Source organism: Trypanosoma brucei, chromosome 8, assembly GCF_000002445.2.
Source record: "Trypanosoma brucei brucei TREU927 chromosome 8, complete sequence".
In the NCBI taxonomy this organism is placed as follows: Eukaryota; Euglenozoa; class Kinetoplastea; order Trypanosomatida; family Trypanosomatidae; genus Trypanosoma; species Trypanosoma brucei.
In genome coordinates this window covers 1616741-1632354 of record NC_007281.1, presented here as the reverse complement: position 1 = coordinate 1632354, position 15614 = coordinate 1616741, and the positions used below count along the sequence as shown (strand labels likewise).

Genomic DNA, 15614 nt, shown 5'->3' with positions numbered 1-15614 from the left:
TCCTTAGACGACCTTATAACCGTCGATGTGGGGCTACAACAATAATGGTCTCCCTTGCAGGCCTTGGTTCAGACGTGGGCTCCACAATCACACTGTGAGATTGACCTGGAGATAAGTTCTCCCGGACATCATGCATGAATAGTGGATTATTCGCGGTGAATGTGTGTCTGTGCTTTTGTTTACGTTTGTATGTGAATGGAGGGAAACTGGTGAAAGACGCAAATGCTGACACTGGCACCCACCCAGGCGCGATCACATGTGAAACCACAACGACCTCTTTCCTCCTTTGTGGGTACAGCCGCCACGTAAACGTCTGCAAAAATGTATCGGAAAAACAACTAATAAAACAAACGAGATGCTCCACAAAGAATTTTGCCACAGCCGCTATAGCACCTTTCCCCTCGGCATCTTCCTCACGTAAGATCATTGTCACCCCATCACCTCACGCATGCGTAAGGAAAGTATCAATAAATTTATAACTCCTCTCACTTTCACGTTGTGCCACACCACAGCCGGGTGTGCACACCTTTCCTCAAAATTTTCACCTTGCTTAACCCGCAGCTGCGCCCATCGGCACTGCAATTACTTACGGAGCCACATCTGCACAGGGCAGTGATCACTGCCCATTATCATGGGCATAGTGAAACAATCCACAACACGGCCCGCAAGTGCAGCAGATACAACAAAATAGTCCAATCGCCAGCCCAGACCACGGGCCCGGCCGTTGATTCGCGCAGACCAGAAGGTGTAAACGGGTGCCGCACGCGGATACAACTCCCGGAATGTGTCCACCGCGTTGACGGCTCTTAACGTTTCACGGAACGAAGTGCGCTCTTCTGGAGTAAAACCACTGCACTTCTGCATGGCGGCGAAAGTTCCTGCGAAATATCGGTCATAATCGCGCTCCGCTACATTAAGGTCTCCAGCCCATATGACACCCGTAGGTGGCTGAGCATCCTTGACATTGTTGCAGGTGCCGTTAACTTTCATAGCGGCTGCGTCCAGTTTGCACAAATAGTTCCGCATCTTAACATCAAACGTCTTGTGACGGTACGGAAGGCGAGCGAGGTCCATACCACTATTGGGTACGTATGTGTTGACAAGGGCCAACCTAAAGGTGTTTTCGCACCCCTGATCGCCGCCAAAATATGTTGTGAGGACACGGCCCTCATCATCCCCATTCTCTTGTTTGTCATCGTCAACCCCATTGGGGCCACCAAACCCCTTAACAAATACCGCGTTCCACTTTTCCGCCACTTCCTTCTTAATGTAAGTACGTGTACCAGAGTATCCTTTCTTTGCATGACAAGGGTGGTCCACAAAGTCATACCCCTGCACCACGCCAAGAGCTTCATTACCCTTGTCCCCCACATTCAGTTTCGTTTCTTGCAAGCAGAGTGCATCTGGGTGTTCCTCCTCCAACAACTTCTTAATCGCCTCACTATCTTTCTTCAAGAGTCCACGCAATCCGGCAACATTCCAGGTGATAAACTTCAGCATCTCCCGAGGCTTAAAGTCCTTCGCCTCTGTCTTACGCTTAAAAGGTTCCACTTGACTCCAAATGCTCTTCTCTGTCTTTTTCAGATCGTCCCCCCGCACTGGCGAAGCCGAACCCGATCCAACTGGAAGTGACACGGAGCGGACAGGTGACTGGGCTTTGCTTCGGTCCGTCTCCTTCGTTTCCTTTGAAGGAAGTGTAGCAGATGGTGAACGACTGCGGGACCGCTTCATCCTCGTATTGAGTGGTAGCTTGGATAGTTTTTTCGGTGGCATCACTCTATGTTTGCACTGCTTTGGATTCTACAGAGGCAAGGAACATCGGAATGAAAGCGATATAGACAAACAGAGGCGAGTAAAAAAAAAAAAATATGGAAGCCTAACAAAAACACCGTCTTTAAGGAAGATTTTTAAAAGTTCCTGGGGAAAACGCACAAATAACTCCCCTCTCCTCCTGGTGCAAGCACAGTGGCCGCCAAGCATCAAAAGGTACCGCCGTTCCCCGTTAACCTGCATGGAAATGGTTAGACCTCGCCACCGGATGAAACAACGCTGGGATATCATACCTACTTTGTAACGCGGTACGATAAACTCAAAGAGAAACACTAAAACAAAAGAGCGGGATATATATCTTCAAACGCCCTATTCAACAACGTTCTTCCACACTCTATCCCTCTGCAATGGGAGAATAAAACATTTTTTTTTTTAGAACCGACTGTTCACTCCCTGTCCCATCATCTGAGCAGCAGGTGTGGTTCTTGCGGCAAAGCAAAGAGATCATGATTTTCATCACTTACTCAGGAACGTGTAACTGTAAATTATGTGAAACAACAATGGTGGTACATCTACGCAAAGAATGGAACAAATAATTTTTTTTTTGCCTCATAATGCAAACCTTGTTAACGCTAAAAAGGACACGAGGAAGAGAAAGAGAAAGGAGGAAAACAGCTGGTACGAGTGGAACCAACATTCGATCACGTCACACCTGCTCGCTCGCGACGAAATCACACACAAGGGAGTCCGCGTAATTATATATATGTATAAGTGCAGAAGGAGAGGAGGGGACACACGGGATCAACAACATTTAATCGCAAGACAACAAAACTATATGCAAAAATAAAGCACACTGAGTGACAACAAGACAACGGCGAGCGCTCCGTTACGCTAGAGTACTTTACATACATGGCAGTGAGAAACAGTTGCAGCACCTTTCACTGGAACCGCTACGCATCCACCACCTCGAGAAACTGATCTCTATGGGGATGTAGAGAAAAGACATACGTATTGTCCTCACTTTCCTAAAATAAAAATCAAAACCTCTCTCCACACAGACGCGCATGTCGCCCCAAACATCGTTTGCGGCTCCAGCAACTATAATTAGCAATCACCCCCTTCAATCCCTCATGCCGCTCTTTTTCGTTTTTTTCGTTTTTTTCGTTTTTTTCGTTTTTAACGGACATACGGTGCACCTATGTATGATGATTCTGGATGACTTTAGCCAGTTCTTCCACCGCCCCCCGTGCTCGAGGCCGCTTTCCTGGGTGATACGAAAGCAGACGAGTCGTAAGATCGACAAACGCATCAGAGTAGCCCCGCCTTCGAACATTCTTCCGAACGCATTCCGTTAGCGTCACATATCCAGTGGTCACTTTTTGGTTTATACGACTCTCGTGTATCGTAGAATTGTCCAAAATATCGAAAATTTCTGCTGTAGCATGACCATCAGTTGTACTTGCTTCATGCGAATCACTCCCAACATCATAAGCCCTCCACACCGTAGCATTCATCAACTCACTGACGCCCGTATTGGGATCGGTAATCATTGGATAGTCCGGTAGTACGGCAAGAACGTACATGAGAAGCCCCACACCCCAGAGGTCCGAGGCGGACATCAACTGCCGCTTGTGTCGAACCTCTGGGGCCATCCACGCGATGGTCCCCATTCCTGCACGGATAGACTTCTCGTACGCATTAAGTTCCCTGTAGCTGTCGAAGTCGGTTAACACAGCTTCTCTTCCTTCGTCGGATAGCAGGATGTTCTCCGCTTTCAGATCACCATGAACAACAGGAGGTTGGTGCTCGTGTAAAAAGACAAGGGCTTTCAATATCTGCAAAATAAGAGAGCAAATGTAGAGCTCTTCAAAGCGGTCCACATTCAACTCACGGATGGCTGTTGCCAGATCCCCTCCTGCATAGTACGGCATGACAATTTCTGCTGTTGTGCCACCAGGCAAAAGTCGCACAGCCAAGTATTCGACAAGGTGAGTGTCCAGCCGCTCGTGTTGGAGCAGCATGTAACGCACAGCACGATGGTACACACTTGTTGCAGCCTCCATTGAGCTAAATTGCATAACCTTTACAACATAACGTGCCTCCTCCTTGGAATCGCGCACTCTACAAAGGACCACATCCCCCTGTCCCCCACTGCCCACTACACCCATTCGTTGCAAATGCTGAAGTAGGTGAGTGTCACCACACGCTGTACCCCAGGTCTCATCGTCAACAAACGCTCCCGTTTCTTTTCCAAGCCCCAACTGATGAATACCAACATGCGGAATAACCTCTGTGCGAGGCACGACGTGCGCGCAGTGCCTACAACGCACAGCAGGTACGCACATAGCCACAGAAATAGCGGAAAGGGGAAGGCAGCTCGCAAATAAATCACCGCGCTTGTGCCAGATAAGTCCCGTGTCGTCATCAGTATACCCAAGCACCGTTCCATACACGCCCCATTCGCTGCACTCCGCAACGTCTCGTGGCTGATAGGGCACCTCGCCCTTGTTGAGATTCGACGGCCACAGCACAACACAGAGGTATCGGGACCGCTTCTCCGCCTTGACGGAAACTGGGTGCTCTTTCTCCTCAAAATGCACAAGCCGACGGCCAGTTGAAGCGTTCGGCGGCTCCGCAGCAGGAAGGGGGAGGCCTATGCACTTTGCCGAACAGCTGCTGGTCATACCAACCTTCCCAGCATTGTGTACGCGTCGGGTCTCCACATCGCCTTCCCTGGTGTGGGTTTCTCCGGCATTACAGTGGTCATTTCTACTTCGAACTGTATCCCCACTCAGTTTCGTCGACACCGCCGCACCATCAGTGTAAAACTGCTTCATCATCGCGTAGAGCTTCGAGACAAAATCCTTTGCACCATATTTCCGAGGAACCGCCGCCGTGCTGCACACGGACAGCGTCGGAGAAGCTCCATGAGCCATGATCTGCTTCCCTCAACCAACCAAAAATAGTCGAAAACTAAATAAAGAAGTATTCAGAACGTAGGTGTGTCGTCCCGCAGCTGCTTGCACTGCCAGAAGGGCAGGTAACAGAGTTGGCCTGCTCGTTTCAATCAGGATCACCTATTATGCGTCACAATATTGTCCACTACAGAAGCCCGGGGATTTGCAGCCGATCCAAACCACAAAGTGGGGGCGCAAACCAGCTTTATCACCTGTGGCTCCTAGAGCGAAGGCGCACGCTTTTTCGCCACTTTTGTACCCTGTGCTACGTCGATCCACCTACCCCCCCCCTTCTCCCCTCTTGGAGTGCCCAGCAGCCGCTGGAAATACGGCTAATATAACGGCGAACGGAGCACACGCTACCGCCCGTCGCTACGGAGTAGTAACAGTAATACAGACAATAAGAGTGATAAAACAAAGAGGATAGTTGCAGAAGGAAGCACATGCATGTATGTAAAGAGAATCCCCTTACTACGCCCACATGCGGTAAGGAGAGCAAAGGCAAAAGAGCAGACAATGGTTTAGCCTTAGGGGATACCATTACTTATAATCCCTTTCTTTTTTATAGCCTAGTACTTTTTTTAGAGCAGATTTGACGTTATCATTATTCTTTCACTAAGCTAAACATTGCACCTCATCGTTTAAAACGATAGTGCAAAGCGCCGGTGGCGTTAAACGAGTCGCGATCACAGCATAAATAACACCCTCACACACAGACAGCAGTGCGAACAATAGCCGACTTGGTGGAGGTCAGTGAACTGAGCCTGCCACCTCGGGAAAATGTGTCCCTCCCCCTCGGGCAAGTTATTGGCTATTCATCACCGTATAAATCCTCCACCGTCAGTTGATAATTCTTCTTTCTTTTTGTGTTGCGTGGCACCTCCTTCTTCTGTCTTTTCAACACCTCGTGCCCGCGATCCCTTTTTGACACCTTTTTGCTACCACCATCTATCATGTGAACCTTCCTTTTTGAGGTTGGAGGCTTGCGCCCCTCCCGTTGTTTCAGTAGACGTGCTTTTTTTCGCTGTCCCGCAAATGCTGCTCGTGTGGTGTCCACTTCCTCCACCTCCCTCTCCAGGCGACATCGCAATTCCTTTCCGGTCAACTCCACGAAATTGGATGCGTCGGCGGCTTGCCGGAGCGCCATCTCGCTTTCTGCGAACATTGGTCGTACGGAGTAGAACGTTCCCCGTGACACCGAGTAGCGCCGGCAGCAGTCAGCAAGCGCAGTGATTATAAGATGTGCCTCCCTTGCAGCTGCCACATCCGGCGCCAGTTGAGCTTTTCCATTCCCAGGGTTGGTGCTGTCGTCATCACGCGCCCTCTTCCGAGAGGTTGGTCGTGTCACCATTTGTGACCCACTACTCTTAGTGGTATCTTTACCGCCACTCCATTGTTGCTGCCGTCGTCCGTGTTGCTCACGCAAACGAGTCTCCAGCACACCACCAGCAATGGGGGCAATAAAATAGTCTAGCGCACGTTTCTCCACAAAGTCCCCCTTGCTCATTGCGTGCAGTGCAATGCGATCGCCAAGCGCAATAAAAAGTGTGGACGAGACTTCGGAACGGCACAACTCATCGAAGAATATGTCGCAAATATGCATAGTGAGACCGACAGCGGAGGGCTCCGGCACGACCTGTTGCTGGAAAATATAACACGCTTCCTCCAGGGCACGGCAGAGGGGTTGACACGAAGTGATATTATCCATTCGGTCGCTGCTCCCGCGTTCGCTACCGCGGTCACTATAACCATCATTGGTACCGGGCCGCTCCTGCGTATTCAGCTGAGATTTCTCTCCACCCTCGCTGGGTTTGACCCTTCGCTGTTCGAGTTGGCTCTCGTTTTCCCACTTCTTCATCAGCGTAAAGAGTTCGAACATCAACTTCCTCACGAAGGCAAGGTACTTGTCCGACCGGTAGCGATCCATTGTGCGCCACTCTTTTGCTAGCACGCGCATCATGCAACTAAACCACAATAGTTTGCCACTGTTTGTATGCGGGGAGTGGATAACGCGTGCTATGTTCTGGGCACACTCGAGCTGCACAAGCGGCTTGTCAGAATGCCACAAGCAAAAGAACAATCCGCGTGACAGCTTTAGTAACAGAATCTCTACCTCAGCCCATTGCGATATCCATTCTCGGTAGATCTGCCGCACGCTTTTGTGGTCGTCACTTCTTTTCCCTATCTCACTGTTCTTCGTTTGGGAACGCGTTTGTGAGGAATCGTCATTGGCTCCGTTTGCGCCGGCATCGTTCTCTTCTTCGCGCTGTTGCCGCTGCAAGCGCTGAATGGCCTCGTTACGCCGTTGCTCACGGCGCGCGTTTTCCTCACAGCTTCGAAATGCGTCGAGTTCCCGAAGTACATTAATTGATAACTCCTTACTTTTATGCCGGTGGTCCCCTCTGCGCTTCCTCTGCATATCGAAAAAGCAGCACAGAGCGCCTTTGTCCACATTTGCCTCTACAGTTAAAAGATGCGCTGTAGCACGCTGCACGTATGGTGGAACTTGCGCCAGTGCCTCATCACGTACCACCACCTCATTGTGCGCGAGACGCTTGCAGAGCTGTTCCACCTGAGCCTCACGCTCATCGAACGTCTCCTGTGGCTGCTCAACTATGGGGTCCGGGTAGTTGATGGGAAGCTGGGCTTCACCCTTGCGCAAGTCCTTCTTTTTGATTTTCATCCGAAAAAGGTGAGCCCCCGCTTACACTCGCGTCCGCGTCAACGCTTCCTTGCCTCGTGTTTCTTCACTATCCTTAAGAGCGTCCGCACAGTCGGCGATGGTGGTGGCACCCCCTTCTCACCGCTTAACTCACCGTCTCGGGTCGGGAACTTAACACTAATTATTCAAAAAAAAAAACAGCGAACGGTAAGAGAAAGAAAACATTTACTGCTACTTCAAATGCATGAGCATTTTAACATTCGGTATGTGCGGGTGGGCACGCCACGTCAACACCGTTCCAAAATCGTGCCCATGTGGTAGAAAGATTACAAAACATGGAAAGGTAAAGAAAGGCGATCGAAGGGTGGGGGAAATCACCGATAAAACACCATTAAAAAGGCGCAGGCGGTGAGAACAGGCGAGTAGTGCATAAAGAAAACAACGCACATGAGTCAATCACCGAACCACCCCTATAAGAACTAGGGAAATTGCACGCAAAAGAGCGAAGGCGGTGAGTATGGAAGGCGAATAAATACGCGGATAAAATGTTGGCGGCACACTCCCAAATACAGAAGTAAGAAAATTGTGAGTTTTGAATATACCGAAGCAAGGGGAGGAAAGTCTCACTAACGCATGAAGGAACAAAAGGGAAGAAATAATCTGAACAAAAAGGAGAGCACGTAACAAGATGCGAACCATAACGGTGTTACGTGGTCGTATGCCGGTAAACTTCACGCTAGACCAATTAGTATACGTGAAGTAAGCAACTCAGTGAGCCCAAACCGCGTGTACGTGCTATGAACTCACAATCACTTCCCCGTAAGACGCCGACACGCTCCCCACTTTCGCCACATCTTTGTGCATATATTCAGATATCATCATACAGTGCAACGATTTTAAAGAAAGAAGACCACACAAGAAGGTGTCCCGAGTTTACCACACCTTCGCGTAGCGACGCGACTAGCGCGCCGGTTTTAGAACCACACTCTCCGCACGCACAATATACATTACCCATATATCATCTCCACCTTCTTACAAAACATGTACATGAGGCCCAAGTGGTTTGTAGGTGGATGTTTCGGTGGTGCCTAACCCATCTCGTGCAGCGGACGTGGTGGTGCTGTCTCTTGGTTGAGAAAGATCCCCTCGGATGTCGTGCGCACCGCTCCCGCTACCGAGTTCCACCGCAGGGAGATTCGGTGGTGCGCAGTTGCTACTTCCGAACTGTACGCCCCTTTGGTGGCCCTGTAGATGTGCAATCCGTGTCTCTGCCTGCATCAGTGCGCGAAGGAGGTCACTGTCACGGGCTTGTATAATGGTGGGCTGTACAAGGGTGTCATGTTGCATCGAAGACGCACCCGTTATAACGTTGATGTCTCCAAACTTGCTCCTCCACGCGTCAAACTTCTTGAACACCCTGTCGTTATTTTTTTTTTCGAGCAACACGATGGACACCAACTCCTCCACCATCTCCGCCGTAATGGCGCTCCTTGCCGCCTCCTCCTGGGCTGTGCAGAGTTGCTGCTGTGCAGTAAACAACGACTGTGATGCAGTCGAAACCAATCCCTTCCTGTACCCAGGGCGTCGGCACCGGCGTTCCGGTTGCTCGTTCGATTTGGGCCCGTCATGATTGTGCTCGCGCCAACGGACGCCGCAGCTAGAGAGACGTGACGTCGATCGTTGCTCCCGTTTCTGCTGGGAAGGCGAATGGGGAAACCCCAGCGTGCTTACAGCGACGTCGTTTTTTTCCGCACTCTTGATCACCCCTCCTCTCTCCTGTATTTTTCCGCTTCCTTGAAGGACCCTTGTCGCACGTGGAACACGCAATGACCGCGCCTCTCCAAGAGAATGCCTATGGGCTAATCGACCGAAAGAGAGCAACGGTGCGCTCACATTATCTACTGCCTTCATCTCAGTTGCTGGGGCCAAGGATGGGGCGTCCAGCGAGGAGCAGCGCGACAACCCCTTAATCATCAGGGTGCAAGATAAGGTCGGTGCCGTGGAAACACGACCACAACAGGGCCGATCACCAAAACCAGGCGACACACCGTTGCGCATATCAAATGTGGGAACCAAAAGCGACGCACGTACGCGAGAGGCAGCCTAAGAAACAGGATGTCAGAGGGAAATCGAATGATGTGCAGCGGTGCACTAAATGCAGAATAAAAGGAAAAACACTTTCATGACCGCGTATAACAACCACAACTCAACCAATGACGATGAAGGCGCAATTTCTTTCCCAACAAACGGGAAGAAATGGGAGGCGGTAAAGTTCTCCATGCACTATTCTCCTCAATTTTCTTTCTTTTCAACTTGGCACTGAAAAGGCAGCGTACAACGAAGTAACGCACGCACTTACTGAAGATGATACACTATGGATTGCCACTTCCTGCAACTTAGTGCACCATGCCGCTGTTTGAACAGTCATACATGATCCAAAAATCTCCATGAAGTTGGACGAATTCGATGCAATAGAATTTATCCGAGGTGACGAAATTAGCAGGAGGGCACCGAAAGATGTGTAGGAAGCAGGGGGTGGGTAAATCCTCACCGCTACAAAAAAAACAAATTAAAATGAGTCGCACGGCAACATGCACAAAACTATAAGGCAGGCACATATACTTACAAATAAACCCACAAGAGAACTGGCAGATGACGGTACAAGAGAGAAAATAACCAAATACACGAATGATAGAAGCACCTCTCGACAAGCCACCACCAAACAGTGATCGCCATCAGCGATGCAGTGATCGCTCTTCGGAAATCACACCCAATCGCCACGGCGCCATCAGCTTCAGGGTTATAGGTACCCGTAACAGCAAGGGGAAAACGTGTAGCCGCATGGTGACGGCGCATAGAGATGTATCCCCGGCTACTGACTGCGGTAGCGGAAAAAATCTCAAGCAGCACATTACCGGTCGGAATATGCCACTATAACCCAACCTTATTCCTCATGCTGAAAGAGGCACAGTGAGAAAACTCATATAAAGTCACGACAATACTCACGCCTTCCGTTCCGAAAGGATGCAGCACCCAGCGACTCCCTTTGGAAACTGAACTTCCCCCTCCCCCCAAAGTGAATGGCAAAAACAAATCGAACGCTAAATTAAAGGGAAGCAAAGACAACAAGTCATACTCTCCACATCACACGATCCCTTCATCACATGCAGGTAACACCGTCAGATTCCTTCTATCATCAGCGAAAGGACTTTACAAAACCAGGCGCGGTGTCCAAAACGTAACACATTTCCAGGATCCCTGTACCCTGTTGTTTTATCCTTAGCACTGCTGCATCCCGCACAGGCGTATTTATGAATATCTATATGGACCATGGTCAGCACAATCCGCTAAGAGCAGCAACGCGGTCCTAAGATCCATTAGGAAACGGATGCAGCAATGATCGCGACCAACTCCGTGTCCATTGCTTCCTATTCACCACCACAGAAGCAACTTCGTAAACAAAAAAAGAAGGTAAAGAAGTATATGGCAGACGCGAAGCAAAATAATAACATTTCACGTTGTAACGCCACTCAATCACACGCAACAGCGCACTCCGCCTCTGCCATACAGAATTACCCTAACAGGCCCATAAGAGCATATATCTATTTACACAACCGGTGACATGAGAGATCACGTACAAAAATAAACTATTTTGCTAGAACGAAAAAGATTACAAACCACGAGTGTGTCGGTCACCAACCTGCTTTTCCTTTTCACTCCCACAAATTACCTACCTCTCTCTTCACCATGTACTTACATAACATTTCCCCACAAATTCTCCTTACATTCTTCATGGCGCACTCCGCGAAATGTGTGCTTATAAATATAAATATATATATATATATTGGCACATTATCATCGATGCAGCACTCTACTGGTCCCCAAAGATGTTCACCGGAGCGGACATATGGAAAAAAGTGAATATTCATAAATAAAACAACGAAATAATCAGGCTTCAGAACCAAAAGTAGACAAAAACAAGTGCTTAAGCAGTCGGCTATCAAGAAGGATGAAAATCAATATGAAATATTATAGCCAATAACCTGCAAAAAGAGACAAGTTAAAAATAAGGAAGAAGAAGACAAAAAACACCATTGAGTTTTAAAAAAACACTTGAAACAATAATATTAAATAATATGGACCGGGGGTGGTTAAAAAGAACATGAAAACACCTCCAAAAAAAGAAGCAAACACAGATCTCTACGGTAGAACCACAAATACTGACGTCCCTGCATAATCATAACATTCTCAACACTAGGCAGAACCCTCGGCCGCAGGAACTCCATCCCCTGCATTTGCCCCGTCACCTTCATTTGCTCCGTTCCCCTCACCATCAGGATCGCCACATACCTGCAACTTTTTAGTGACAGCCCAGCATGAGAATTCATCGAATGTCACAACACCAGATCCATTAGTGTCGATCTCATTAAACACAGTGGTAGCGTCAGTGATATCAACACCCCACTCCTTCAATTTCGGCAAGGCTTCCTTGAACTCCTGTAGCTCAATCAACAAACTTCCATCCTTATCCATGGTGTCGAACATTACAGTCAACTCAAAGATATCATAGATGTAGCAAAGCATCAGGCGGAATTCAAGGAACTCCACAAGATCCTCTTCACCCACACCCTTTACCTTGTTGCCGAGGTCCTTCGCTTTGTCAAACGCACGCTGGACAATGTCAGGAAGGTGAGTCGTGAACTCATCCAACTTGAGTACACTGTAGCAACCATCAAGCACCTCCCTGAAGCCGAGTTTTCCAGTCCCATTCGTGTCAAACCGCTTGAAGAGTTCAATGCGACGGCTTTTCGACTCAGCATCCTTGTCACGGGGAATCGCACACCGAATACGCTCCCACGCAACCTTCCGGTCCGCAGTAGTTTTCCCGTCCTTTCCACCCTTACTGGCGGCACCATCCTTGGGGTTAGATGCGTTCTTCGATCCTGAGCAACCCATCGTTGTTTATTTTACTTGGCTTTGCTTGATTAACTTCTACAAAAATGGAACAGCATGATCACAACGGCAGCAACAGAGATGCAGCGTGGCAGCGCAAGAAGCAGCCGGAAAATACAGACGCATATTCACATGTGTTCGCAGAGATAGATCTGTAGCGGACAGTGGCTAAGATAGTTATGCAAAACACAGGAAGACAAACATTAAAAGAAAAGGAAAACAAAGAGGTCAACAAGGACGAAAAAATTAAGGGAATATATGATCAGGATATATATGATCAAGGAAGCGAGGCTAAGGCATTGACCCCACACGCCCGCTTGGCATCGGTTTCTATTACATAAAGCAGAACCCATCAGTAATGCCTTCTGCTTTCAATTACCTTCATTTGCTCCGTTCTCCTCACCATCAGGATCGCCACATACCTGCAACTTTTTAGTGACAGCCCAGCATGAGAATTCATCGAATGTCACAACACCAGATCCATTAGTGTCGATCTCATTAAACACAGTGGTAGCGTCAGTGATATCAACACCCCACTCCTTCAATTTCGGCAAGGCTTCCTTGAACTCCTGTAGCTCAAGCAACAAACTTCCATCCTTATCCATGGTGTCGAACATTACAGTCAACTCAAAGATATCATAGATGTAGCAAAGCATCAGGCGGAATTCAAGGAACTCCACAAGATCCTCTTCACCCACACCCTTTACCTTGTTGCCGAGGTCCTTCGCTTTGTCAAACGCACGCTGGACAATGTCAGGAAGGTGAGTCGTGAACTCATCCAACTTGAGTACACTGTAGCAACCATCAAGCACCTCCCTGAAGCCGAGTTTTCCAGTCCCATTCGTGTCAAACCGCTTGAAGAGTTCAATGCGACGGCTTTTCGACTCAGCATCCTTGTCACGGGGAATCGCACACCGAATACGCTCCCACGCAACCTTCCGGTCCGCAGTAGTTTTCCCGTCCTTTCCACCCTTACTGGCGGCACCATCCTTGGGGTTAGATGCGTTCTTCGATCCTGAGCAACCCATCGTTGTTTATTTTACTTGGCTTTGCTTGATTAACTTCTACAAAAATGGAACAGCATGATCACAACGGCAGCAACAGAGATGCAGCGTGGCAGCGCAAGCAGCAGCTGGAAAATACAGACGCATATTCACATGTGTTCGCAGAGATAGATCTGTAGCGGACAGTGGCTAAGATAGTTATGCAAAACACAGGAAGACAAACATTAAAAGAAAAGGAAAACAAAGAGGTCAACAAGGACGAAAAAATTAAGGGAATATATGATCAGGATATATATGATCAAGGAAGCGAGGCTAAGGCATTGACCCCACACGCCCGCTTGGCATCGGTTTCTATTACATAAAGCAGAACCCATCAGTAATGCCTTCTGCTTTCAATTACCTTCATTTGCTCCGTTCTCCTCACCATCAGGATCGCCACATACCTGCAACTTTTTAGTGACAGCCCAGCATGAGAATTCATCGAATGTCACAACACCAGATCCATTAGTGTCGATCTCATTAAACACAGTGGTAGCGTCAGTGATATCAACACCCCACTCCTTCAATTTCGGCAAGGCTTCCTTGAACTCCTGTAGCTCAAGCAACAAACTTCCATCCTTATCCATGGTGTCGAACATTACAGTCAACTCAAAGATATCATAGATGTAGCAAAGCATCAGGCGGAATTCAAGGAACTCCACAAGATCCTCTTCACCCACACCCTTTACCCTGTTGCCGAGGTCCTTCGCTTTGTCAAACGCACGCTGGACAATGTCAGGAAGGTGAGTCGTGAACTCATCCAACTTGAGTACACTGTAGCAACCATCAAGCACCTCCCTGAAGCCGAGTTTTCCAGTCCCGTTCGTGTCAAACTGCTTGAAGAGTTCAATGCGACGGCTTTTCGACTCAGCATCCTTGTCACGGGGAATCGCACACCGAATACGCTCCCACGCAACCTTCCGGTCCGCAGTAGTTTTAGCAGCACCCTCACCATCGGGATCGCCACATACCTGCAACTTTTTAGTGACAGCCCAGCATGAGAATTCATCGAATGTCACAACACCAGATCCATTAGTGTCGATCTCATTAAACACAGTGGTAGCGTCAGTGATATCAACACCCCACTCCTTCAATTTCGGCAAGGCTTCCTTGAACTCCTGTAGCTCAATCAACAAACTTCCATCCTTATCCATGGTGTCGAACATTACAGTCAACTCAAAGATATCATAGATGTAGCAAAGCATCAGGCGGAATTCAAGGAACTCCACAAGATCCTCTTCACCCACACCCTTTACCTTGTTGCCGAGGTCCTTCGCTTTGTCAAACGCACGCTGGACAATGCCGGGAAGGTGAGTCGTGAACTCATCCAACTTGAGTATACTGTAGCAACCATCAAGCACCTCCCTGAATGAAAGTTTTCCAGTCCCATTCGTGTCAAACCGCTTGAAGAGTTCAATGCGACGGCTTTTCGACTCAGCATCCTTGTCACGGGGAATCGCACACCGAATACGCTCCCACGCAACCTTCCGGTCCGCAGTAGTTTTCCCGTCCTTTCCACCCTTACTGGCGGCACCATCCTTGGAGTTCGTTGTATCCTTCGATGCAGAGCAACCCATCTTTGTTTATTTTACTTGGCTTTGCTTGATTAACTTCTACAAAAATGGAACAGCGTGAACATAGCATAGGCAGTGAAGATGCTGCGTGGCAGCGCAAGCAGCAGCTGGAAAATACACACGGATTCTACATTGTGCTACAGTCTTTGCGAAATTCACTGATAATACAAAGATCGTTCATCGTAGTTGCATTTCCCAGTGGATCGATGAGACGGTGGCCAACACGGCTCTGCACAGCTTACAGCAACGAGCGGGTTCATATGCGATGGCAAGAAGTGTATCGAAAGCGCCTCCGCCCAACAACGTCACGGGCGAACCAAGCAACAACTTATCCGGTCAATGACAACCGATGGGAGGAAACAATATGAGTGACAGCGAAGGGAGTGTGATGGAGTTACAATCTTGACCCCGCTCCGGGAGTGAGGTGGAGTCTGATCAAAGATGACCACGAGCAGAGGGGAAACCGGTTGAGGTAAAGACACTCAGCCTATACTCAACACGGGCAGCCATTCTCCCACTGGCAGAGCTCAACACCTGCGACCCGGCGTGGATGCCGACCTATAATGACTCCAAAGACACAGTTTTGGGTTTTCTAAACACTGCAGACAGACCACCCCAGACAGGGAGACATGAACATACGACGCAACTAGGTGAG

At 48.8% G+C, this 15614-nt stretch overlaps 6 protein-coding genes across 6 annotated transcripts, besides 3 other annotated features; all 6 read right to left on the bottom strand.

The window, feature by feature from the left end:
* Positions 1-13620: part of a sequence feature (sequence corresponds to BAC RPCI93-26E13) that runs on past the window's edge.
* Tb927.8.5510 (apurinic/apyrimidinic endonuclease, putative) lies at positions 583-1773 on the bottom strand (the record flags this gene model as incomplete). Its single annotated transcript, XM_842288.1, has 1 exon — positions 583-1773. One exon carries the CDS (start codon positions 1771-1773, stop codon positions 583-585), a length of 1191 nt encoding a protein of 396 aa, XP_847381.1.
* On the bottom strand, positions 2967-4706 carry Tb927.8.5500 (protein kinase, putative; the record flags this gene model as incomplete). Its single annotated transcript, XM_842287.1, has 1 exon — positions 2967-4706. One exon carries the CDS (start codon positions 4704-4706, stop codon positions 2967-2969), a length of 1740 nt encoding a protein of 579 aa, XP_847380.1.
* Positions 5539-7410, bottom strand: Tb927.8.5490 (hypothetical protein, conserved; the record flags this gene model as incomplete). Its single annotated transcript, XM_842286.1, has 1 exon — positions 5539-7410. One exon carries the CDS (start codon positions 7408-7410, stop codon positions 5539-5541), a length of 1872 nt encoding a protein of 623 aa, XP_847379.1.
* Positions 8422-9447, bottom strand: Tb927.8.5480 (hypothetical protein, conserved; the record flags this gene model as incomplete). The annotated part of the gene is made up of 1 exon (XM_842285.1): positions 8422-9447. One exon carries the CDS (start codon positions 9445-9447, stop codon positions 8422-8424), a length of 1026 nt encoding a protein of 341 aa, XP_847378.1.
* Positions 11207-11235: a sequence feature (AT_rich).
* On the bottom strand, positions 11644-12345 carry Tb927.8.5470 (flagellar calcium-binding protein; the record flags this gene model as incomplete). The annotated part of the gene is made up of 1 exon (XM_842284.1): positions 11644-12345. The coding sequence occupies one exon, from the start codon at positions 12343-12345 to the stop codon at positions 11644-11646; it is 702 nt and encodes a 233-aa protein (XP_847377.1).
* Positions 13621-15614: part of a sequence feature (sequence corresponds to BAC RPCI93-5H5) that runs on past the window's edge.
* On the bottom strand, positions 13739-14962 carry Tb927.8.5460 (flagellar calcium-binding protein TB-44A; the record flags this gene model as incomplete). Its single annotated transcript, XM_842283.1, has 1 exon — positions 13739-14962. The coding sequence occupies one exon, from the start codon at positions 14960-14962 to the stop codon at positions 13739-13741; it is 1224 nt and encodes a 407-aa protein (XP_847376.1).